At 39.8% G+C, this 17,879-nt stretch overlaps 1 protein-coding gene across 3 annotated transcripts in view; it reads left to right on the top strand.

The window, feature by feature from the left end:
- The window catches only part of MAP3K15 (mitogen-activated protein kinase kinase kinase 15), an 81,000-nt gene extending 63,220 nt beyond the window's left edge, over positions 1-17,780 (top strand). For all 3 annotated transcript variants that reach the window (XM_063182753.1, XM_063182759.1, XM_063182766.1), the window contains 14 exons: positions 393-520; positions 2,244-2,374; positions 2,681-2,786; positions 5,147-5,304; positions 8,421-8,604; positions 10,262-10,439; positions 11,113-11,287; positions 13,343-13,528; positions 13,918-14,023; positions 15,218-15,428; positions 16,247-16,359; positions 16,505-16,602; positions 16,714-16,790; positions 17,294-17,780. In XM_063182753.1, coding sequence (XP_063038823.1) covers positions 393-520; positions 2,244-2,374; positions 2,681-2,786; positions 5,147-5,304; positions 8,421-8,604; positions 10,262-10,439; positions 11,113-11,287; positions 13,343-13,528; positions 13,918-14,023; positions 15,218-15,428; positions 16,247-16,359; positions 16,505-16,602; positions 16,714-16,790; positions 17,294-17,408 — 1,966 coding nt within the window. In that variant the 3' untranslated portion in view covers positions 17,409-17,780. The remainder of the gene's footprint in view (positions 1-392; positions 521-2,243; positions 2,375-2,680; positions 2,787-5,146; positions 5,305-8,420; positions 8,605-10,261; positions 10,440-11,112; positions 11,288-13,342; positions 13,529-13,917; positions 14,024-15,217; positions 15,429-16,246; positions 16,360-16,504; positions 16,603-16,713; positions 16,791-17,293) is intronic.
- Positions 17,781-17,879: the final 99 nt, after the last annotated feature.

Below are 17,879 nucleotides of genomic sequence, written 5' to 3' on the forward strand. Positions count from 1 at the left end.
TATCATAAATATGACAGTTAAATAATCTGCATGCGTATCTTACATTCCAGGAGACATTGGTTTTAGTTGCATGTCATTTGTATTCTTTTTGAGGAGGGTGAAAATCATGAGAGGAGCTCTGGAGTCAAAGACAGTGCTATGTATTGATACAGAAGACACACATATTCTTGGAGGGCATGTTTCTCCAGAGTTCCTCTGAACTCTGTCTCTGTACCTTTTTGGGATAGGCAGTGAATGATGCTGCATTTTAAGGTCGTGGACAAGATGTTTGCTGAGAATTGGAGTGGTATCCCTAAGATACATTCTGTTGTCAAACTAGCATTTAAGCATAGCCTAGAACCTTTTCCTGCATGATGAAATAATTCTTGATTATTTTCTTTCTTTTTTAATAGGTATTCTCAACCTCTTCATGAAGAGATAGCACTGCACAAATATTTAAAGCATCGCAACATTGTCCAGTATCTTGGATCTGTTTCAGAAAATGGGTACATTAAAATTTTTATGGAGCAGGTGCCAGGAGGTTTGTATCATGCTGAGTTTGGTCTGCCAAAGGAAGAGCATTTGGGACTCCAAACTGACTGAAAGTCAGTCGATAAGCACTTAATGAGTTTGTGCACTCTGTATGGCTTTTCTGTTGGGATGTTAACTGTATAAGTCCTTTTTCTCATAGAAAGAGAGTACCGGTTCCAGTACCCTCTCCCCTTTCTATAATAATTCTACATCTAGAGAAAAGTCATTAAAAGTATCTGGTTTCAAATACTCATGTGTTAAAAAATAGCGGAGTTAGAGCTGTATAATCCATTGAGCTCAAGTGTCTGAATGATGACTGGAGCTTTCAGTGTAAGTTTCTTTTTGAGCAGTGGCACTGATTGAACAATTAAGTACTGTTTTTTAACTGCTGTGTACAAAGGACTGCTATTCCCTAGGTAGATTAGAGATTAAAGTGAGATGTGTTCCTTGCTCATAATTTCCAGTTTCACTCGTCCAGCTTTCTCTGCTGGAGGAAGATGATGTGAAATCTCTTTGTAACCTCTGTACCTTGTTTCCTTCTCCATTTTGCCATTTACTCTTCAGAGTCAATGGTGTATCAGAATGAGTGTTAGAATTTGCATTATTTTAATTTGCAAAGTGAAAACAGAAATAAGAAAAATGGGGGAAAAAGTTCAGATTTTCTAAGAAAGGTCCAAACAAACATTCAAAGTGGAATTAAATGCATCCAGGCCATTAAGGGATGTAGGGAAATTATTTCATTTTTTGAATCTTTGTGACCTTCTCATCTGACAGCTGAGATACTTTGACCTGTGTCACTCATGCAGATGTGATGAAATTATACCAACACTTCCACTTGTTTCCCCACACTTGTTCACAGTGTCAGCTGGTGTTGTTTCCTGTTCATATATGCACAGTAAAGTGTGCTGTGATTAGTTGCTAATGGCAAGATATTACTGAACCAATTTAGATATTTTAAACTCTGTAGCCAGTCTTTAAAAGGAACCAGCTGTTCATATTATATGAGATTCTTTGAGGAAACTTCACTTTAGAAAGCTGTCTGTTCCTTTAGCTGAATTTTTCTGGCCTTAAGTAGACCTACTGCACTTAGTTTATTTTGTGCTAAATAAGTAAAACTGTTCTTTATTTTGCCCCATGATTTAAATATTTGTGTTCTTTAAAGATTAGTTTTATTAGAATTGGGGATGTGTAGATGGCCCATCTCCTACTCTGAATATCCATTCAGGAGTTTTTTTTTCAGTAGCTTTCTTTCCTGTCTCTGAATATTGTCAGAGGTTGATGCCATATTTGTAAAGAGGAGGCTCTCTCTAATATAGATTCTACCCTCCCTGCCTCAAGAAAATCAGCTTGTCTTTGCCCATACCTGTGTTTATGAAGTACAATGTGCAACATGGTAGAGTGTTTCCTTTAGTCCTTGTTTCATTATGGGCTACATGGCTGCTAGTTGTAGTCTCAGCAGATGTTACAGTGAAGCGAGGGGGATGGATCCAGCTTTGTCAGAACATTTATTCTTGTTGTGGGAGTAGAACCTGACCTGGCAAATAAGAAATAATCAGTCCAGAGCAGCAGCAAATTATTTGCTATGAGTGATCTAGCAAGAATTTGGCTTAATCATGGGTACTGCTTTCCTTTTATATTAGGATGTTGAGCAAAGGCTTTATCCAGATGTACATGTTTCATGTTAATTTGGGGAATTTGCTATCTTGATACACTTTGTTCTTAAACTCCTGTAGGCAGCCTCTCAGCTCTCTTAAGATCTAAGTGGGGCCCAATGAAAGAACCTACAATTAAATTTTACACTAAGCAGATTCTGGAAGGCCTCAAGTATCTCCATGAGAACCAGATTGTACACAGAGATATAAAGGTAATGTTTCCTTTTGTGTGTCTTGTTTGATTTGCTTTTTATCTTTACTTTAGTTAGTTTTGCTTTAATCTGAAGTGGAATTTTTACTAGGATTTCATGGAAGCTGAAAACAAAAGGAAGGTATAAACCTTCTCCTGGTGCTCCTGGAATATTGCTTTGTGGAAAGGTATATTACAAAGATAAGTGCAAACTTGAAGGAATATTGAGATTGAAAATCTGTATTTTTCTGTCTCCCCGTCCCTGTTTGCTGCCTCCCTCCCTCGTTCCCTCTCTCCTTCCCCTCCTTCCTTCTCCTCTCCTAACCAGGGGGACAATGTTCTGGTGAACACCTACAGTGGCGTGGTTAAGATATCAGATTTTGGTACTTCCAAACGGCTGGCAGGAATCAATCCATGCACTGAAACCTTTACAGGTAAGATTAATCTAGCAGAGTGTTTAACATTTTCATGACAGGTTTAGCATTCAAGCCAAGAGGCTCTTTGGCTTAGTGATGAAAACACTCTTGGGTGTCTGTTTGCAGGGCAGAGTAAATGGGAGTGTGGTCACCATAAACATAGGCTTGATAGCTTTCTTGACTTTTTTTTAAAATTAAACTCACTTCCATTTTACTTTTTGGGGGTAAAATTTTTTCTTCAAAGTGTTCCTTAAGTAGCAATTGATAGTTGCAATTAGATCTGGAAACACTTGAATTTAGCAAATTTTCCATTTAACAATCTTGGTATTAGTAACTTACACTTGCACACTTTCTAGATGTATGTTTAAAAGTGCAGAAAACCAAACTCAAAATTATGAACACTTTCAGTTTTTTTCGGTATTAATTATAAAACCCAACCAACTGGATGATAACACTAAAAAGAAGAGTTTACAGGAAAATTTTAGGCTGATGTGTTACAGAACAGCTTTTAATACAACAAGGTTTTAAAGACTTGTAATATTCAGGGAGAACAAAAATTACTGAGCAAAAGGGGAAACTCCACATTAAAAAATGAATATGTGGTGACATAGTTTCTGTGATCAGTGGATGTGGTTAACATGGTGGTTTTTCTTGTTATATGGCCTTATGCAAAGGCTGATAGCACAAGCCTCTTACTTGCCTGCAGTTTAAGTAAATGGTACACAGACAAAGCCACTAGTCATGGATGGCTTCAGAGTGGAAGACAAGAGATAACAAACTTCACTTAAGTGAAAATCAAGACTTCCCTTTACCTCTCTGGTGGTATGTCTGCAGCTCCTCCAGCTTTCTTACAAAGGAAGCCATGCAAATAAAATTAAGGTTCTGAAGTAATTTACCTTTCTCAGTTATTTTTACTCATTATCTCATCATTACTCATTATCATTCTCTTTGCCTGTATTTTGCATGCTCCTCAGTGACTTTTTTAGCAACTGATTGTCAGTAGGGATGATATATGGAGAAGTGATATCTTAAGAAAAGTCACCATACTGTAATAAAAGGAGGTAACTCTTTCCTTGTGCCCTTCTTCTTTCTCCTCTTGCAAATTTTCAGCCCTGTTTGTGCCTTTGAGATGTAATTTGCCATGTGAATAAATACTTAAGTTATCATTTTGGATTTAAATAAGTAAGCAAGCAGCTATACCCCAAAGGACCTTAAAAGGTTTCTAGAAATTTGGTTTTGTTCTGTAGTGCAGTACATAAACCCTAGATTTTAGGCATTATGTAATGAAAGCACATGGTTTGAAGATCAAGACTTCTGATGGTGACATCCCTCCATTCAAGACACACAGCCTGAGGGCAAAGCTGTGGCTTGAACTTTCATTCTGCAGCAGTCACATTCAATGAGCATATGAAACCCTTGTACCTTCGCCATATGTCCACTACTTGATAGTTCACAGCTCTGTGGCAGTATAGTTTTATTGCATTCCTAAGAAGAAAAATAATTCAATTGAAAGATGTTACAACAGAGCTGATAGAAATTCAGGTGGAGAAAGAACTGTAGTGTTCAAAACACTCTGAGCTTATAGAGGTTTCTGCTGGTGGTGGTGTGGGGTCTTCCTGTGAAGACACTCATTAGCTGTGTTAGTGAATGGTTCAATGAGCGGTACCAAATTGACCATTTTGTATTTAATTTTTTACTGTACTGTTCTTTATCAGCATTATTACTAGTATTACACTCAGGTTGTCTACAGGCAGGATCTCATTTTGTCAATCTGTATAACTTTTGAAATTCTAACCAGTTGGTTTGTTGGGTTGGATTTTTGTTTGTTTTTTGGTTGGTTTTGCTAACCTTGGATGTCCAAAATTCCAAGCACATCCAAAGCATCCTGGAATTCTAGACTAACTATGATGAGTTGCCTTAGTTATTGCCCTGTATTTGCAAACTAGCTTTTCTTCAAACTAACTGTTTGAAATTCCCTGTCACCAGTGTTCTCATTATTGGGGTAAAATATGAAGAATTATTCCCATGAAGGCTATCTGTCACTTCTCAGATTTTGCCATCTCTTACATGCATAATCTTGAAAAGTTGGTGTCTGCAAAAATTTCATATAATTTTATTTTCTGGGGAAGCTATTGGATTATGTGGTGTATAGACTTTCAGCATTTGAAACCTTGTGTTAGAAAGGAGGGGCAAAAAGATAGTTTTAAAAAAAGATGCTATAAAATAAATTTTTGTTTAGTTTTCAGTGCTGATATGGGAGATAAGGTATTTGGCTATACAGGTTGCATTTCACAATTTTTGGCTTATTGAGTGTTGTGTTAATCCTCCTTAATAAGAATGAAGAATGTACACTTGACAGCTCTTTTTGTCCTGACCAGGAACCTTGCAGTACATGGCTCCAGAAATCATCGATAAAGGACCACGAGGATATGGTGCTCCTGCTGACATCTGGTCCCTGGGCTGTACCATTATTGAGATGGCAACAGGCAAACCTCCTTTTCATGAACTAGGGGAGCCCCAAGCTGCAATGTTTAAAGTAAATACATCTTTTTTGCTTTAGAGTTGATGAATTGTCAATTATAGCTTAATTTCATAATATTAATAGGTAATAACATTGTCTTACGTGGGTTGTTTTGCACAAAGCCATAGTCTGACCTGTGTTTTTAACTCTTGCTGAGAGATCCTCCCCTTCTCTAAGCAGAATTGCTCTAGGGGTTGATCAGTTATTTTTGTGCTGGAAATAGGTCATGACTCAGAGCAGCAAGCTGAAAAATGAGTGAAGGCTTATGAAAACTAATATCCCCTGTGTTACTTTTTTCAGCTCCTGCTCTTGTTTTATGATTTCCTTCTTGTAACCAGTCTCCCCAGTAATGACAAACAAGTTATTTCTGCTCCTTTAAGTAATTTTTGTAAGCCTCCTTCCCAAAGGAAAATGTTTTAAAGGCCCAGTCTCTGCAACAGGGATGCAGGAAGATGTGGTGGAAAAGGGCAGGGGATTAGCTCTCCAGCATGTATTAAAGGAGTAAAATACTCTGCATTTCCATTCCAAGTCCTTCTGCTCATAGCTTCCTCCTCAGTAAGCTGTTGTCTCTATTACATTGTTTCTCTTAGTGTATCTGTTTTCAAATGCAAAAATTAACACTTGAGAATCCTTCAGATAGTTTTGACAATACCTCTGTAACTAACAGGAATGTAACAACTATGATGTTTCAAATAAGTAGACTGAAAACTTTTGGTTCTTCCATTGGCTTGCAGTAGACCTTTAGTAAAGCACTAAAGTTTTCAGTTATGCTTGAGAATTCTCATTCTTATAGTGGGGAAAATAACTTAGCAAACTTCTTTAAATTACCAATGCTGTAATTTTTTCATGTATCTTGTTGGAAGCCAGTGTGTGAGCTTAGTATCATCATTAATGCAATCATGGTGGCAAAATCAAGTCTTAGGTACAGAAATCTGGGCTGCAGTTCAGCATGACATGTAATGTCATACATCATACTAGGCCTGTGAGTTGTCCCATGAACCACTACTAAAAGGCAAAAAAAGGACGATTATGGGTTTTGATACACTTATTTTAGTGGTATAATAGGTCACCTTGGAGCTGTCAACTTGTGGCATACCTCAAAAGAAGCTGCCTGGGTGAACATGGTTTGGCTCACTAAAGCTTTCCTGAGGGAGCCATGGAAAGAGACTTTTCCACATCACTGTAAATGTCAGATACAATTCTGTTGGCAGATGCCTTTTAACCTTATGTACCTGGCATGTAGTTGTGACTGCTGAATGAGTTACACATCTTATTTTCAGCACTGTTTAATGGAAGTTTTTAGCATTCTTATTGCAGACTGCATTAATGTACCACAGGCAGGCATTTGATTTTGTTTCCTGTTACTTGTCTCTCCTGGGACCTGTTTGAAATTGTGTCTTGCTAGGCACCATAGGTTACAAATCATGTTTTCTTTTTCTGTGTAATGAAAGTAAGCAAGCTGGAAGCTGAATTTGAAACAGGCTGGCTGGGCAAACATGTAAAAAGAAGTCTGGAAAACTTGGAATATTGAACTTTTGAGGTCCCCACCTCCACACATGAATGCTCTGTTGTGCTTAGGGCAGGTGAGGAGAGGGAAGGTTTAAGTCTCCCTGTGCAGTCACTTTAGAAATTGCAAATGACCAAATAGTTGGGCAGAGTAGAGAAAAGGGGCTATAATAAACCAAGAACTGGATAGGTCCTGGCTGGGTGTGCATTGTGTGGTATTTATTTGTGAGCACAGAACGTGTGCATCTGTGTCTGTGTGAAAAGAGTACAAACAAATGGCATTCAGTGGAGACCAAGTACACTAGTGTTGCCATAGAATTTGCAGGTGTTTGTGACAAAACCTAGTCCCCTTGAGCAACAGAGATTAAGACAAGATCAGAGACATGCTTTCAAACTTCCTGACCCCGGTTTAAAATTTTCCTAGATTTTTACTTGGTGCATAAGAGTGAAACCTGGCACCAGAGTGCTGCCAGTTTGTGGCACTGAGCCTTGAATGTGCTCAGGTCATGGTTTGGAAGGCCTTAAAGCCCTATTAGCATTTTGTTACTGCACTGTCATTCAAACAGAAGCAGGACTGCTCAGCATTTTTTCCTTCAGTTTGTATTCAAGCTGAACCAGTATTGTGAGCACTTAATAGTGCCACAGTTAATGCAGCTCTGTAATGAGATTATTTGAAAGCAGATGGCACTTCACTGCTGGGCTGCTGTCTCCCTTGTGGACACTACCTTTGTGCTTGTTCTCCAGGATGTGTTTTGTGTAAAGATGCTGAGACTACAAACCATAAACTCTCCCGACATGTGGATACAGTGCACACATGTTGTACAGCTCTGGCTTCCAAACAGTTCTGCCAGATTGACATTAGAGAATAAGAAGGCAGCAAGGAGCCGGAAAAATCACTGGGGAGCAACCTGTAGAAGTACATTTTTCATTACTTAAAGACACAGTCTTAAAAGAGACTCATTTAAGTAATGACTTAAAATAAGAGTAATTACTTAAAGAATGGATTAACAAGGATCTTGTTAAAGCTTTGGACATCATGTGAATTTTAATTAAATAACACTGAAAGTCTTCAGAAGACATCTGGCCTGTGAGGGGGGATGGTGACAAGGTCTGGCAAGGTCAGTGTGTGTATATGTGCAAGGAAATTTGTCAGTGGCAGGAGCAGAAGGGGTGTCACCCCAGGCTGTTGGTGATAGAGGAGGAAATTATGGGCATGAATATGCTGGAGGAGGCAGCAGGAGAGACACAGGAGAGACTCAGCTGTGAGCAGGGGTGATGGGAAACCTGTGCAATAGCTGGAGGGGTTTGTGGCTGGTCAGAGGAGGAGTATTTGAAGCACTTGGTGTCAATAATGCCCAGATACCAAGATTGCCTGAAAGCAGATGATTAGATACATCCATACCTTGACATTTATGTAATATCACATGGATATTTACACCATGTTTGCCATGAAATAAAACAGGATTTGAACCTTGTTGTCACTTCAGTGCTTTATATGGGACCTGTATCACTCCTTTTCTACAAGAGTCAGGAGAAATGTGAGTGACTGTATTATAAGAGCTTTGGCCCATGGTCTCCTTGAAGTTGTTTCATAAAAATAATTAGTATTTGTGTTTTACTTGCAGGTTGGGATGTTTAAGATTCATCCTGAAATTCCAGAATCAGTGTCTGCTGAAACAAAGGCCTTTATTTTGCTCTGTTTTGAACCTGATCCTAGTAAACGTGTTACAGCATCTGATTTGCTCAGAGATTCTTTCCTGAAGCAAGTGAACAAGGGCAAGAAAAGCAAAATTGCATTCAAGCCTTCAGGTAAAGAATTATCAGCCAAATCCAAGTCAACATCATCATTAAGTGTTATTTAAAAGATTGGAATCATTAAGAACTTTGTTTTGCAAAGGACATTTATTGTGCCAGGAAACAGCAGGAACTCAGCTATTAAAAATGTCCGTGATTTTTTATTATACATATTTAAATTTAATAATTCCCAGAAAATGAAGTGCCTTGCTTATTTTGTATTTTGCTTGCTGAAACCTCCCAAGGTCATTTTTCCTCTCCTCAGAAATAAATGCCTCATTTGTAGTAAATTAAAATTAGAAGAGTGACATTTGACAAAGACTTTCCAAAGCAGTTCTGCATTTTAGATTTGCAATTATATACACTTCAGAGGTCTGAGTTTCATAGAGTTTGACACCTGAAAATGTGGGTCTATTAGGTGTTTGGGTCAGCATTTCAAACTTGATACATAACATTGAAATTTGGCATAAAGGCGCTAAAGTAGCTGTCTAATGGGTTGTTTTGTTTTATCTGCATAGCATGATTCTTCTTCTCTCCCCCCCAATATGTTAGCCACTTGCTCAGTGATAAGATAAGGGACTTTAATATAGACTTGCCAAATATATTAAGAAACTGCCAGTTTCAAAACAGGGAAAGCCATTGGTCTGGCTGCTTCTTTCACCTGTCTGCACACCCACACACTCCCAATACAAATTTAAGTTCTTCCTATTTTTCAGCCCTTTCTCTTGGGACAGCAGCTCTCAATTTTCTGTTCTACTGAGATGCCTTGCACCAGGTTTCATGAGGTGACATTCAGCGTTTCATTTCTGTGACTGTTTAACCTCAGCCATCTGAACATCACTCATGTGCCATGGAGTATGTCAGAGCTTTCTGAACAACTTTCAACTTCTAGCTCTCATCCTTCCCTCATCTCCAAGAATTTGTAGTGACAAGCATCAAAAACTTTTGTCATTTTTCAGCTCCATTGCTATGTTCACCTTCTCTTGAGAGAACTTCTTTACCTTCCTTGCCATACAGCTGCAAACTGGCAATCAGGATTACAGTAAACTCTCAACATCTGGTTGGTTTGGTCTCATCATTGGTTTGGTTTTTTGTTTTGTTTTATTTTAAATTTTTTCTTATTTTTAAGATGAATTGGAAAGGGAGACTTCCTTCAAGCCAGAGCTGAGAGGGAGGGTCCTTGCTAAGGGCAGGGGCACGTGTGAGTGAGGCAGATATCTCAGGTATGGAGAGGGCAATTTGGTGCCCATTAAAGGTGAGGAGGACACGTAGTAGAGTGGTCTCTGCTTAGATAGATATGCCTGTGGTGGAGCAGCAGATGAACTTCTTGGTTCAATTCAGGCTCTTCAAACTGCTGATGTCCATTTGAGCCACTTTGTGCAGCCAGCACCAAGGGGGATTGTGTGTATGTGTGAGAGAGGATAACAAAATAGCATTTCCTGTGAGCATCTGTGCTGTCTTTGGGTTTAGCAATTAACTTGTTAAAACCTTTTATTGCTTGTTCATGCAATGATTTTGAATTGTGTTACTGCTTTTTATCAACAATGTTACTTCTCCCTCAGCCATTTTGCAAAATGAGGTCTTGAAGTCAGTGAAGATGATCCCAGCTGTTGAAAGCATGTTACCCTTTTTGGCCTAGTTCTGTCACCCATTTTACCATGTCTGTTCCTAGATTATACTCGGAATACATCCCTGCCCCTGCCCATCCATGGGGAGCAGGCTGGCAGTAGCAGCAGTGAGCACGGCTCTGTTTCACCAGACTCTGATGTACAGCATGAGGTGTTTTTCGAAAGGCCAAAGAGATCCATTTCAGAGATTCAGACAAAGCATCCCATTTCTCATTTACTAAGGTAAAATATTTGCTTCTCACTTGACATCCCTGAGGGATTCTGTGGGTGTAATTCATATTTTATTTTACCTGATGGCAATTTTTTCACATAATCATTAGGTAAACACGTGTGTTAATCAGGAAGTTGCATAGACAGATTACCAGTTAATGTAAACATTGTCTATATTTAATAATAGATTCCTCTAATAATTCCTCTCCTTTAAGGTTTCCATGTACTTTTACACTTTTCTTCCTCCAGTGAGTAAATGTCAGTGGTCTTATTGATTGAGTTGATATGGATTTAGGAGTTAAGTGAGGATTTGACCCTTCCGTGTACTCATGACAAAATGGGAAGCAGAAATGCAGCTCTGCTTCTCGTAAAGTGCAAAGCAATACTTTCAAATGAGTATGTTACAGTATGGGTCCAGAAAAAAATGAGTGGTTTCAGCTTTCCTCCCCAAAGCTGACATTAATGCCAGCTTCTTAGCAGGGGGAAATCAGCCATGTGGGTTTTGAGTCAGAAGAGGATCTGAGCCATCATCTGTCTCAAAAATAGCGTTTACCAGTCTGATCAATCTGCTGCTGTAGTTTGAACTGAGTTTTTAACCCCAGAAGTGTCCTTGCTCCCTTGTGGCAGCCCTGGTGCCTTGCTAATGCTGAGTCTCTCTTGTGCCTGTGCTGGGTGGCTGCCACAGCGTCCCTGACGAGGGCTCGGCCTCGGAGGACAGGAGCGCCTCGCCCTCGGTGGAGGACAAGGATTCCGGGCTGTTCCTGCTGCGCAAGGACAGCGAGCGCCGAGCCATCCTCTACAAAATCCTTAAGGAGGAGCAGGACAAAGTTGCTTCCAATTTGCAGGAGTGTATTGCACAGGTAATTTCACTTCAGCTCACCTTTTCCCCATCTCAAAGAGAAAATAATGAGCCAAGACGTATTCCTTTTCTTAAAATAAATAAATGAAGGTATTTGGATTGTTCCTTCTGAGTATCTTTAATCTCTGAGACACGTAACTGTGTGAGCTGTTTGCTATTGTGTGAATGTGTAGCAAAACCCATCTTTTACCTGCTTGGGTTTATGTGAGGGAGAGGTTTGGGCATTTGATGTGGGATTGTGGAGGGCTGAGGTTGGTGGGTTGGGTGGTTTTGATGTTGTCTTTTCTTTTGGCTTTTAAGGACATGGAGCTAAACTATCACATAGTAATAGGTATATTCTGCTTTAAAGGTAGAGACCTGATTAACAATTTTTAAGAAAACGTTTGTTAACTAGGTGCCAGGATCACAGTATGTGAATCTTAAGAAAGCTAAGGTAAATTTTCTGAAGGGGGGAAGGTGGGGTGGGAAGGTTTAGTTACTGTGAAGAGGAGCAAGAAAAAAAAATCATGGAATGGTTAATGCACACCCAGACATTACCACACACCTGTAACAGCCTTTCCTTCTTAATGGCTTAATTAATGAGAAAAGGAGACTCAGAGGTGACCTTATCACTCTCTTCAACTTCCTGAAGGGTGGCTGTGGTGAGCGGGGGGTCGGTCTCTTTCTCCAGGCAACAACAGACAGAACAAGAGGACACAGTCTCAAGCTGCACCAAGGGAGATACAGGCTAGAACTAAGGAGGAAGTTTTTCGCAGAAAGAGTGGTCAAATACTGGAATCATCTACCCAGAGAGGTGGTGGAGTCACCATCACATGTGTTTAAGGGAAGACTGGATGTGGCACTTGGTGCCATGATCTAGTTGAAGTGTTAGAACATGGGTTGGACTCGATGATCTTAAAGGTCTCTTCCAACCTAAAATTCTGTGATTCTGTCTGCTTGTGATGAGCCTCTCTGGTGAATGTGACTTTTTGCTCATACCCCTGTCAGTGATTTTTGGGCAATCTCCAGCACACTTGTTCGTGACACTGTCCCATCATTTATTCTTACTAAAGCTCTGTTTTTTCACCTGGACTGCACTCCCATAAAGGGGACCATGCTGACTCTCAGTGTGGTGTCCCCAGCCAGCTGTTGACATTTGTGGTTCAGCTGTCAAGCCCTTCTGCTCCATGGTCAGCTCTGCACAGCCCAGGGTTTGCTGCTCCCTGTGCTCCCTTCCACAGCAAATGCACCACAGGGGCTCCTGTAGGGCTCTACAGACCACAAACTCAGGCTGGGGAAGCAACTGGAATACATTTCTGCTCTGAGCTTAAACTGCAAAACAGCTGATAGCCTTACAAACAATTAAAATTCAGAGTCAGAAATAATCAGGGCTCCCAGCATTTTCAGCAATGAAGGATTATTTAGTAGCAGCAAGTCCTGGTTCACTCTCCAGCTGTTTTGTAGCACTGCTGTAATCATCTATTTTCCATAATTTATGTACTAGCCCCTCTACCTTTTAATTACAGAGGTTGTTCTTACAGACATTTGGATGGCTTTAACTGTGGGGGTTATGGACTGAAAATCATAAAATAAACACTGGTGAATCACTGTGTCATTTTAGACCTTTTTTTGACTTGGGATAAATGCATATATAAGCATACCTTTTTTCCTAAGGAAATCAAATATCTGCATGATTAGAGAGAAATCTGGAGATTGAGAAAGGATAGTATCTAAAAAAATTGGGTGCCTTTGTGACTCATTTTGCTGTTTTTATGGAGGAGAGCTGCCCTCTGCAGTACATTGCAGGAATGTGTGGATATCATTTGGAGCCTCTTCGCTTTGTGACAGCCACAGTAGCAGTAGATTTACAGGGTTTTTTTTAAAAACAGAAAATATTTTTTTTTTTTTTAAGGAAAGATAAAAACTAGAGACTTTGCAGAAACAAAACTTCTGTGATTCAGTTCATCAATGTGAAATATACAGAAGAACTATGTAACCCTTAGAATATTAATGCTACTAAAGAGATGTTTAATGACTCTGGGATTCATTTGATATACATTCATTATCTTTTCTCCAGAGCTCTGAAGAACTGCAACTTTCAGTGGACCACATCAAGCAGATTATTGGGATTTTAAGGGACTTCATACACTCTCCTGAGCAGAGAGTGATGGCTTCTACAATATCCAAGTTGAAAATGGATTTGGACTTTGACAGCACTTCCATCAATCAGATTCATCTGGTGCTGTTTGGATTCCAGGATGCAGTGAGTTCCTTTCCTGGTGTAAGGGCAGAGAAATGCTTTAGGTTGGAAGAGATCTTAAAGATCATCTATTTCCACCCTCCCTTCCATGGGCAGAGGCACCTTCCACTACATCAGGTTACTCCTGAACAAAGCTCATGCCAGGGGTTTGCAGCTTCCCCACCATTCCTCTCCCTCCTTGCACTGTAGAAGAATTTGAATATCACAGTCTGGTTTGAAATGGTTTGAAAGCTGTAGCCTAAAACTGTCAAATCTGTTGTTTAGATTTTGAAAGGTGGGAGGTTTTTAGTGCTGCATGCAGTTTTTACCTTATAAAGCTTATTATGTCTATTGGAAAATAAGATTCTCTTTCCTAAAGTGTGAGCAAATGGTGTTTGCTGCTGCTTTTACAGGTGAACAAAGTATTAAGAAATCACTTGATAAGACCCCATTGGATGTTTGCAATGGATAACATCATCCGCCGTGCAGTCCAAGCAGCAGTCACTATTCTTATTCCAGGTAAATCAAAGCAGCTGAAAATAATCCTTTTTTTTTTTTTTTTTTTTTTTTAAAAAGGTGCTCTGCATATCAAAGAGCTGTAGCAAATGGAACAATTCAGATGTTTACTCTTTCAGCATGCCATTAACTGCACCCCATGTTCCACTCATCAAAAGACATGGGGTCAGAGTGATGCAGAGAAAGAAGTGTTGATCTGGAGGATTAATGCTGTACTTGCAGTACAAAAGCACATAATGGGGAAATAACCAGTGGTTCTGCACCCCCAGTGTGGTCCAAACATGACCAAAAAAAGGCAAATTAAATTCAGTCCAAGCTGGAGATTTGCTAGTAAGAAAGAAATTATTCTGTATACATTAATGGCATCCAGCATGGTTAACACTGCACAGGTCTGCTTATGTGTTCTGAAAAATTATTAATGAGCTATGGAGCAGATGTGTAGAAGGGAGTGCATCAGTATGAGGAAGAGGATGATTCTGGCCCATAGATGGATGATAGGAAAAACCACCAGGAAGATAAATGTCTAAGTACTGTCTAGGAATGAGTCAAGTTGGAAATATTTAGGTAGTTTTGTAACTGTTTAAAATGCTGAGCACCCCTTCCAGTATAGGAATGTTCTGAGACACTTAGTAACAGTGAGCCCTTTCAGTCCAAAGTTGCCATGGCTTTTAAAGCCAAATTGGCCACATTTTTTAGGACTTTGTACAAGAAAAATCACAGCTGTTCTTTGGTAATAAGGTAATTTCATTTTGGTAATTTGGTAATTCCACCTGCATCAAGTTCTGAGAAGTGGGGCTAGAAATTCTCCCTGGAGAAGAGAAATGTTTCCTCTTTGGCCCAGGGCGTTAGGGAAAAATCACTATTTTTTTTTTCTCTTACTATTTAGGAAAAATGCAAGCTTTCAGGTTTCTCCTTAACATATTTTACTGACTGTCTTATTACTCATCTCATGATATTTGTCCCCACTACAACTATGACCTACAGTCCTACCTTTACTGGTGCATTGCTCATTCTAGAACCAATGCCAGAGAACCTGTGCTCCAGCTCACACAAGGCTTCACCATCCCCCTGCTCAGTGTTGCAATAAAGCACATTATGCAAAGTCTTACCCACCCACAGAAGTGAAGAACAAACTGCACAACCTCTGAAGACACAATTACCAAAAGAATCTTGTTCTTCCCTCATTCCTTTTACCAGAGCTTCGCACTCACTTTGAGCCAGCATCAGAAACCGAAGGTGGGGACAAGGACACTGATGAAGCAGAGCAGAATTTCCAACCCTCTGAACAGAACGGGGCTGAGGACGCTGCCATCACATCGGGTGTCAGCAGCCTCAGTTCTGAGGTGTCACACAAGGCTCAGCAGCAGCTCAGGCAGGAGCTGGGCAGACTTAAACACGACACCTTAAGGTAAATCTCCTGTAAAGACTCTGGGTGTATGTTCAGGCAGTCTTTAAAAAGCTGCACTAAAGGGTACATACTTACCCATAGTACTGCTCACCCATTGCCTTGCAATAAAGCCTTCCAGGAACACAGGTGGATTTGGAATACCCGGCAGTACAGTATGGCAGCTGAACATAATTCAGTACAACTTTTGTTTCTGTGTAGTTAATCTATTAATTACAGAATGTCACATTGGATTTCTACAGGGAAGTAATTAGGTTTGTGTAACTGTGCCAGTTTCCTTCCTACTCCTTGGATGCCCCCTGACTGGTGTCAGTGCCTCAAAGCTGTTCCTGCAAGGAAAGGCCACAGCAGCTCTGTCCTGGCTCATGGGACAGGCTGGCCACTAATCAGCACCAGCAGAGCTCAGCAGAGCCCTGCTCTGTTTCTCGTGGGTTACATGTGTAGGGTGCTGCCAGCCTGTTAACAGCTGAAGTTCCCATTCTTCTTTATGCATGTGATCAGAAAGTCCCTGGTAAAACATCAGTGTTACATTGTTCAGTTGTAAATTAAAGTATAAAGGCAGCAACTCTGCCCAGGGAGGCTGCAAAACAGTAGGAACAGAATTTATGAGCTATTTACTAAATTCTGCAGGTGAAAGCCTTCAAGTGGCACCCCTGAGTCTCAGACATCCAAAATGAAATCTCTAAGCCATTAAGAGATGTTACTTACGACATTACCCTTCACAAATGTCTCTGTCCTGTGGTACTCATTAAAAATTATATTTTTTTCAGTTAGATTTATACTCAGTGTGGTTGTGTTTGATCTTTCTTATATTTTACAAGGCTTATGGAAAATCTCATTCAGAAGGAGAAAGAGTATCAGACCCTCTTACGACAATCTTTGGAGCAGAAGACTCAGGAATTACAATTGCTTCAATTAAAACTTAAACCCAAAGGTATGAGGAGACACTGCAGTTACACAAAATATTCGAGATCATGTGTTTGTTGAAAGGATGCAAAATCATACAGCTTCAGCTTACCTGAAAACAACCCCTTTTGCCCTAGTTTTGAGGTGTATTAACCTTTGTTTTCTGTTAAAAGATTCCCAGCGGTCTGCAGCAACTTTTGGAGAGAATGCAGACCCTGAGCTCATGAACTGGCTGAAACAACAAGGAGCAGACTTGGATACCATTAAGAGGGTAAAAATAAATCGCATTAAAAAAAAAAAACAAACATAATTTTAGTCATAATTAGCAGTTTGGTTTCAAAGAAGGAATATTTATTTATTTATGAATAAATTTGCCTTTTAGTTTGCTGAAGAAGATTACACACTAAGTGCTGTCCTTAATGATATCACCAAAGATGACTTGTGGTATCTTCAGCTGCGGTAAGAAAATACTTTTTAGTTCGTTGTTAAGAGCTTAATTAACGTATTTTGTTAAAAACATTTTAAAGGTTGGTTACTTAAATAGGTCAGTGACAGTTCAGGGGCAACTGCCATCAGTTTCCTCTCAGATTTCCTGATAAAAGTTTTCAGAAGTGACACAACTACACCAAGGATGCTTTGAGCCATCTGCTTTGGCATTTATCCAGGTTGGGACCTTTTTTTGCACTCTTCACAATGAAATAGTATGAAAATACTCATATGTAATCATATGAAAAACAGGCATAAAGAATTTATGTTTTCTACCCATTGATTCAGGTCCTTTTCTCATCATTCTGTTAACCCCTGGCTGACCTGGAAGTTTTAGCTATAACCATAACAGTGTAGTTTGTTATGTACTGTCATAACCAGTCTATCCTTGGGATTTCTGTTTTACTTCTTGCTCATTTTAAGGCAATGGAGATGAGGGAGCTCTCCCTAACTGATCTCCATTTCCCTTCATGCAGGGGGGGTGTTCGCTGCAGAATCTGGAGTGCAATCCTGACCCACCGACAAGCATCCAGCAGGACCTCAGTGCAGGTCAATGCTTTGGAAGAACACAGAAAGGGAATAAGCAAATGAAATACATTCCCAGCACTTAACCTGTTAGATGTATATATTTATATGTACAGTGGCTTGCAGGTTTTGCACAGTTATGTAGCTTGTTTGACCATCAGTGTAATGCACAGTGAACAGTAACAGCTTTTAAGTCAGTGTCAATGCATGTGAGTTATTTATGACAAGACTAAAGCACACGATGCCTGTCGATGTAATACAAAACATTAGCAGAGAAAAAACCCACCTGAATTGGCTTCAGCACTGTGAAAACTGTGAACTTAAAATGTGTTACTTCTGCTGGCTGATGGTTTGAGCAGGGAGGGGATATGCTAGAGCATGTCATCTCATTGTAGATGGATTTATACAGCTTTTTGTATTAAAGCTACTCTCACTGAACTACTGAGAAAAGCCTGTGTTTTCAATTAGTGACTTTTCTGCAGCAAAACCAGAGCACATAAATTGTATTTTTGGTGAGTTTTCTGGGAAAGAGTTCAT

The sequence above is a fragment of the Melospiza melodia genome, chromosome 2, assembly GCF_035770615.1.
Source record: "Melospiza melodia melodia isolate bMelMel2 chromosome 2, bMelMel2.pri, whole genome shotgun sequence".
Lineage (NCBI taxonomy): Eukaryota > Metazoa > Chordata > Aves > Passeriformes > Passerellidae > Melospiza > Melospiza melodia.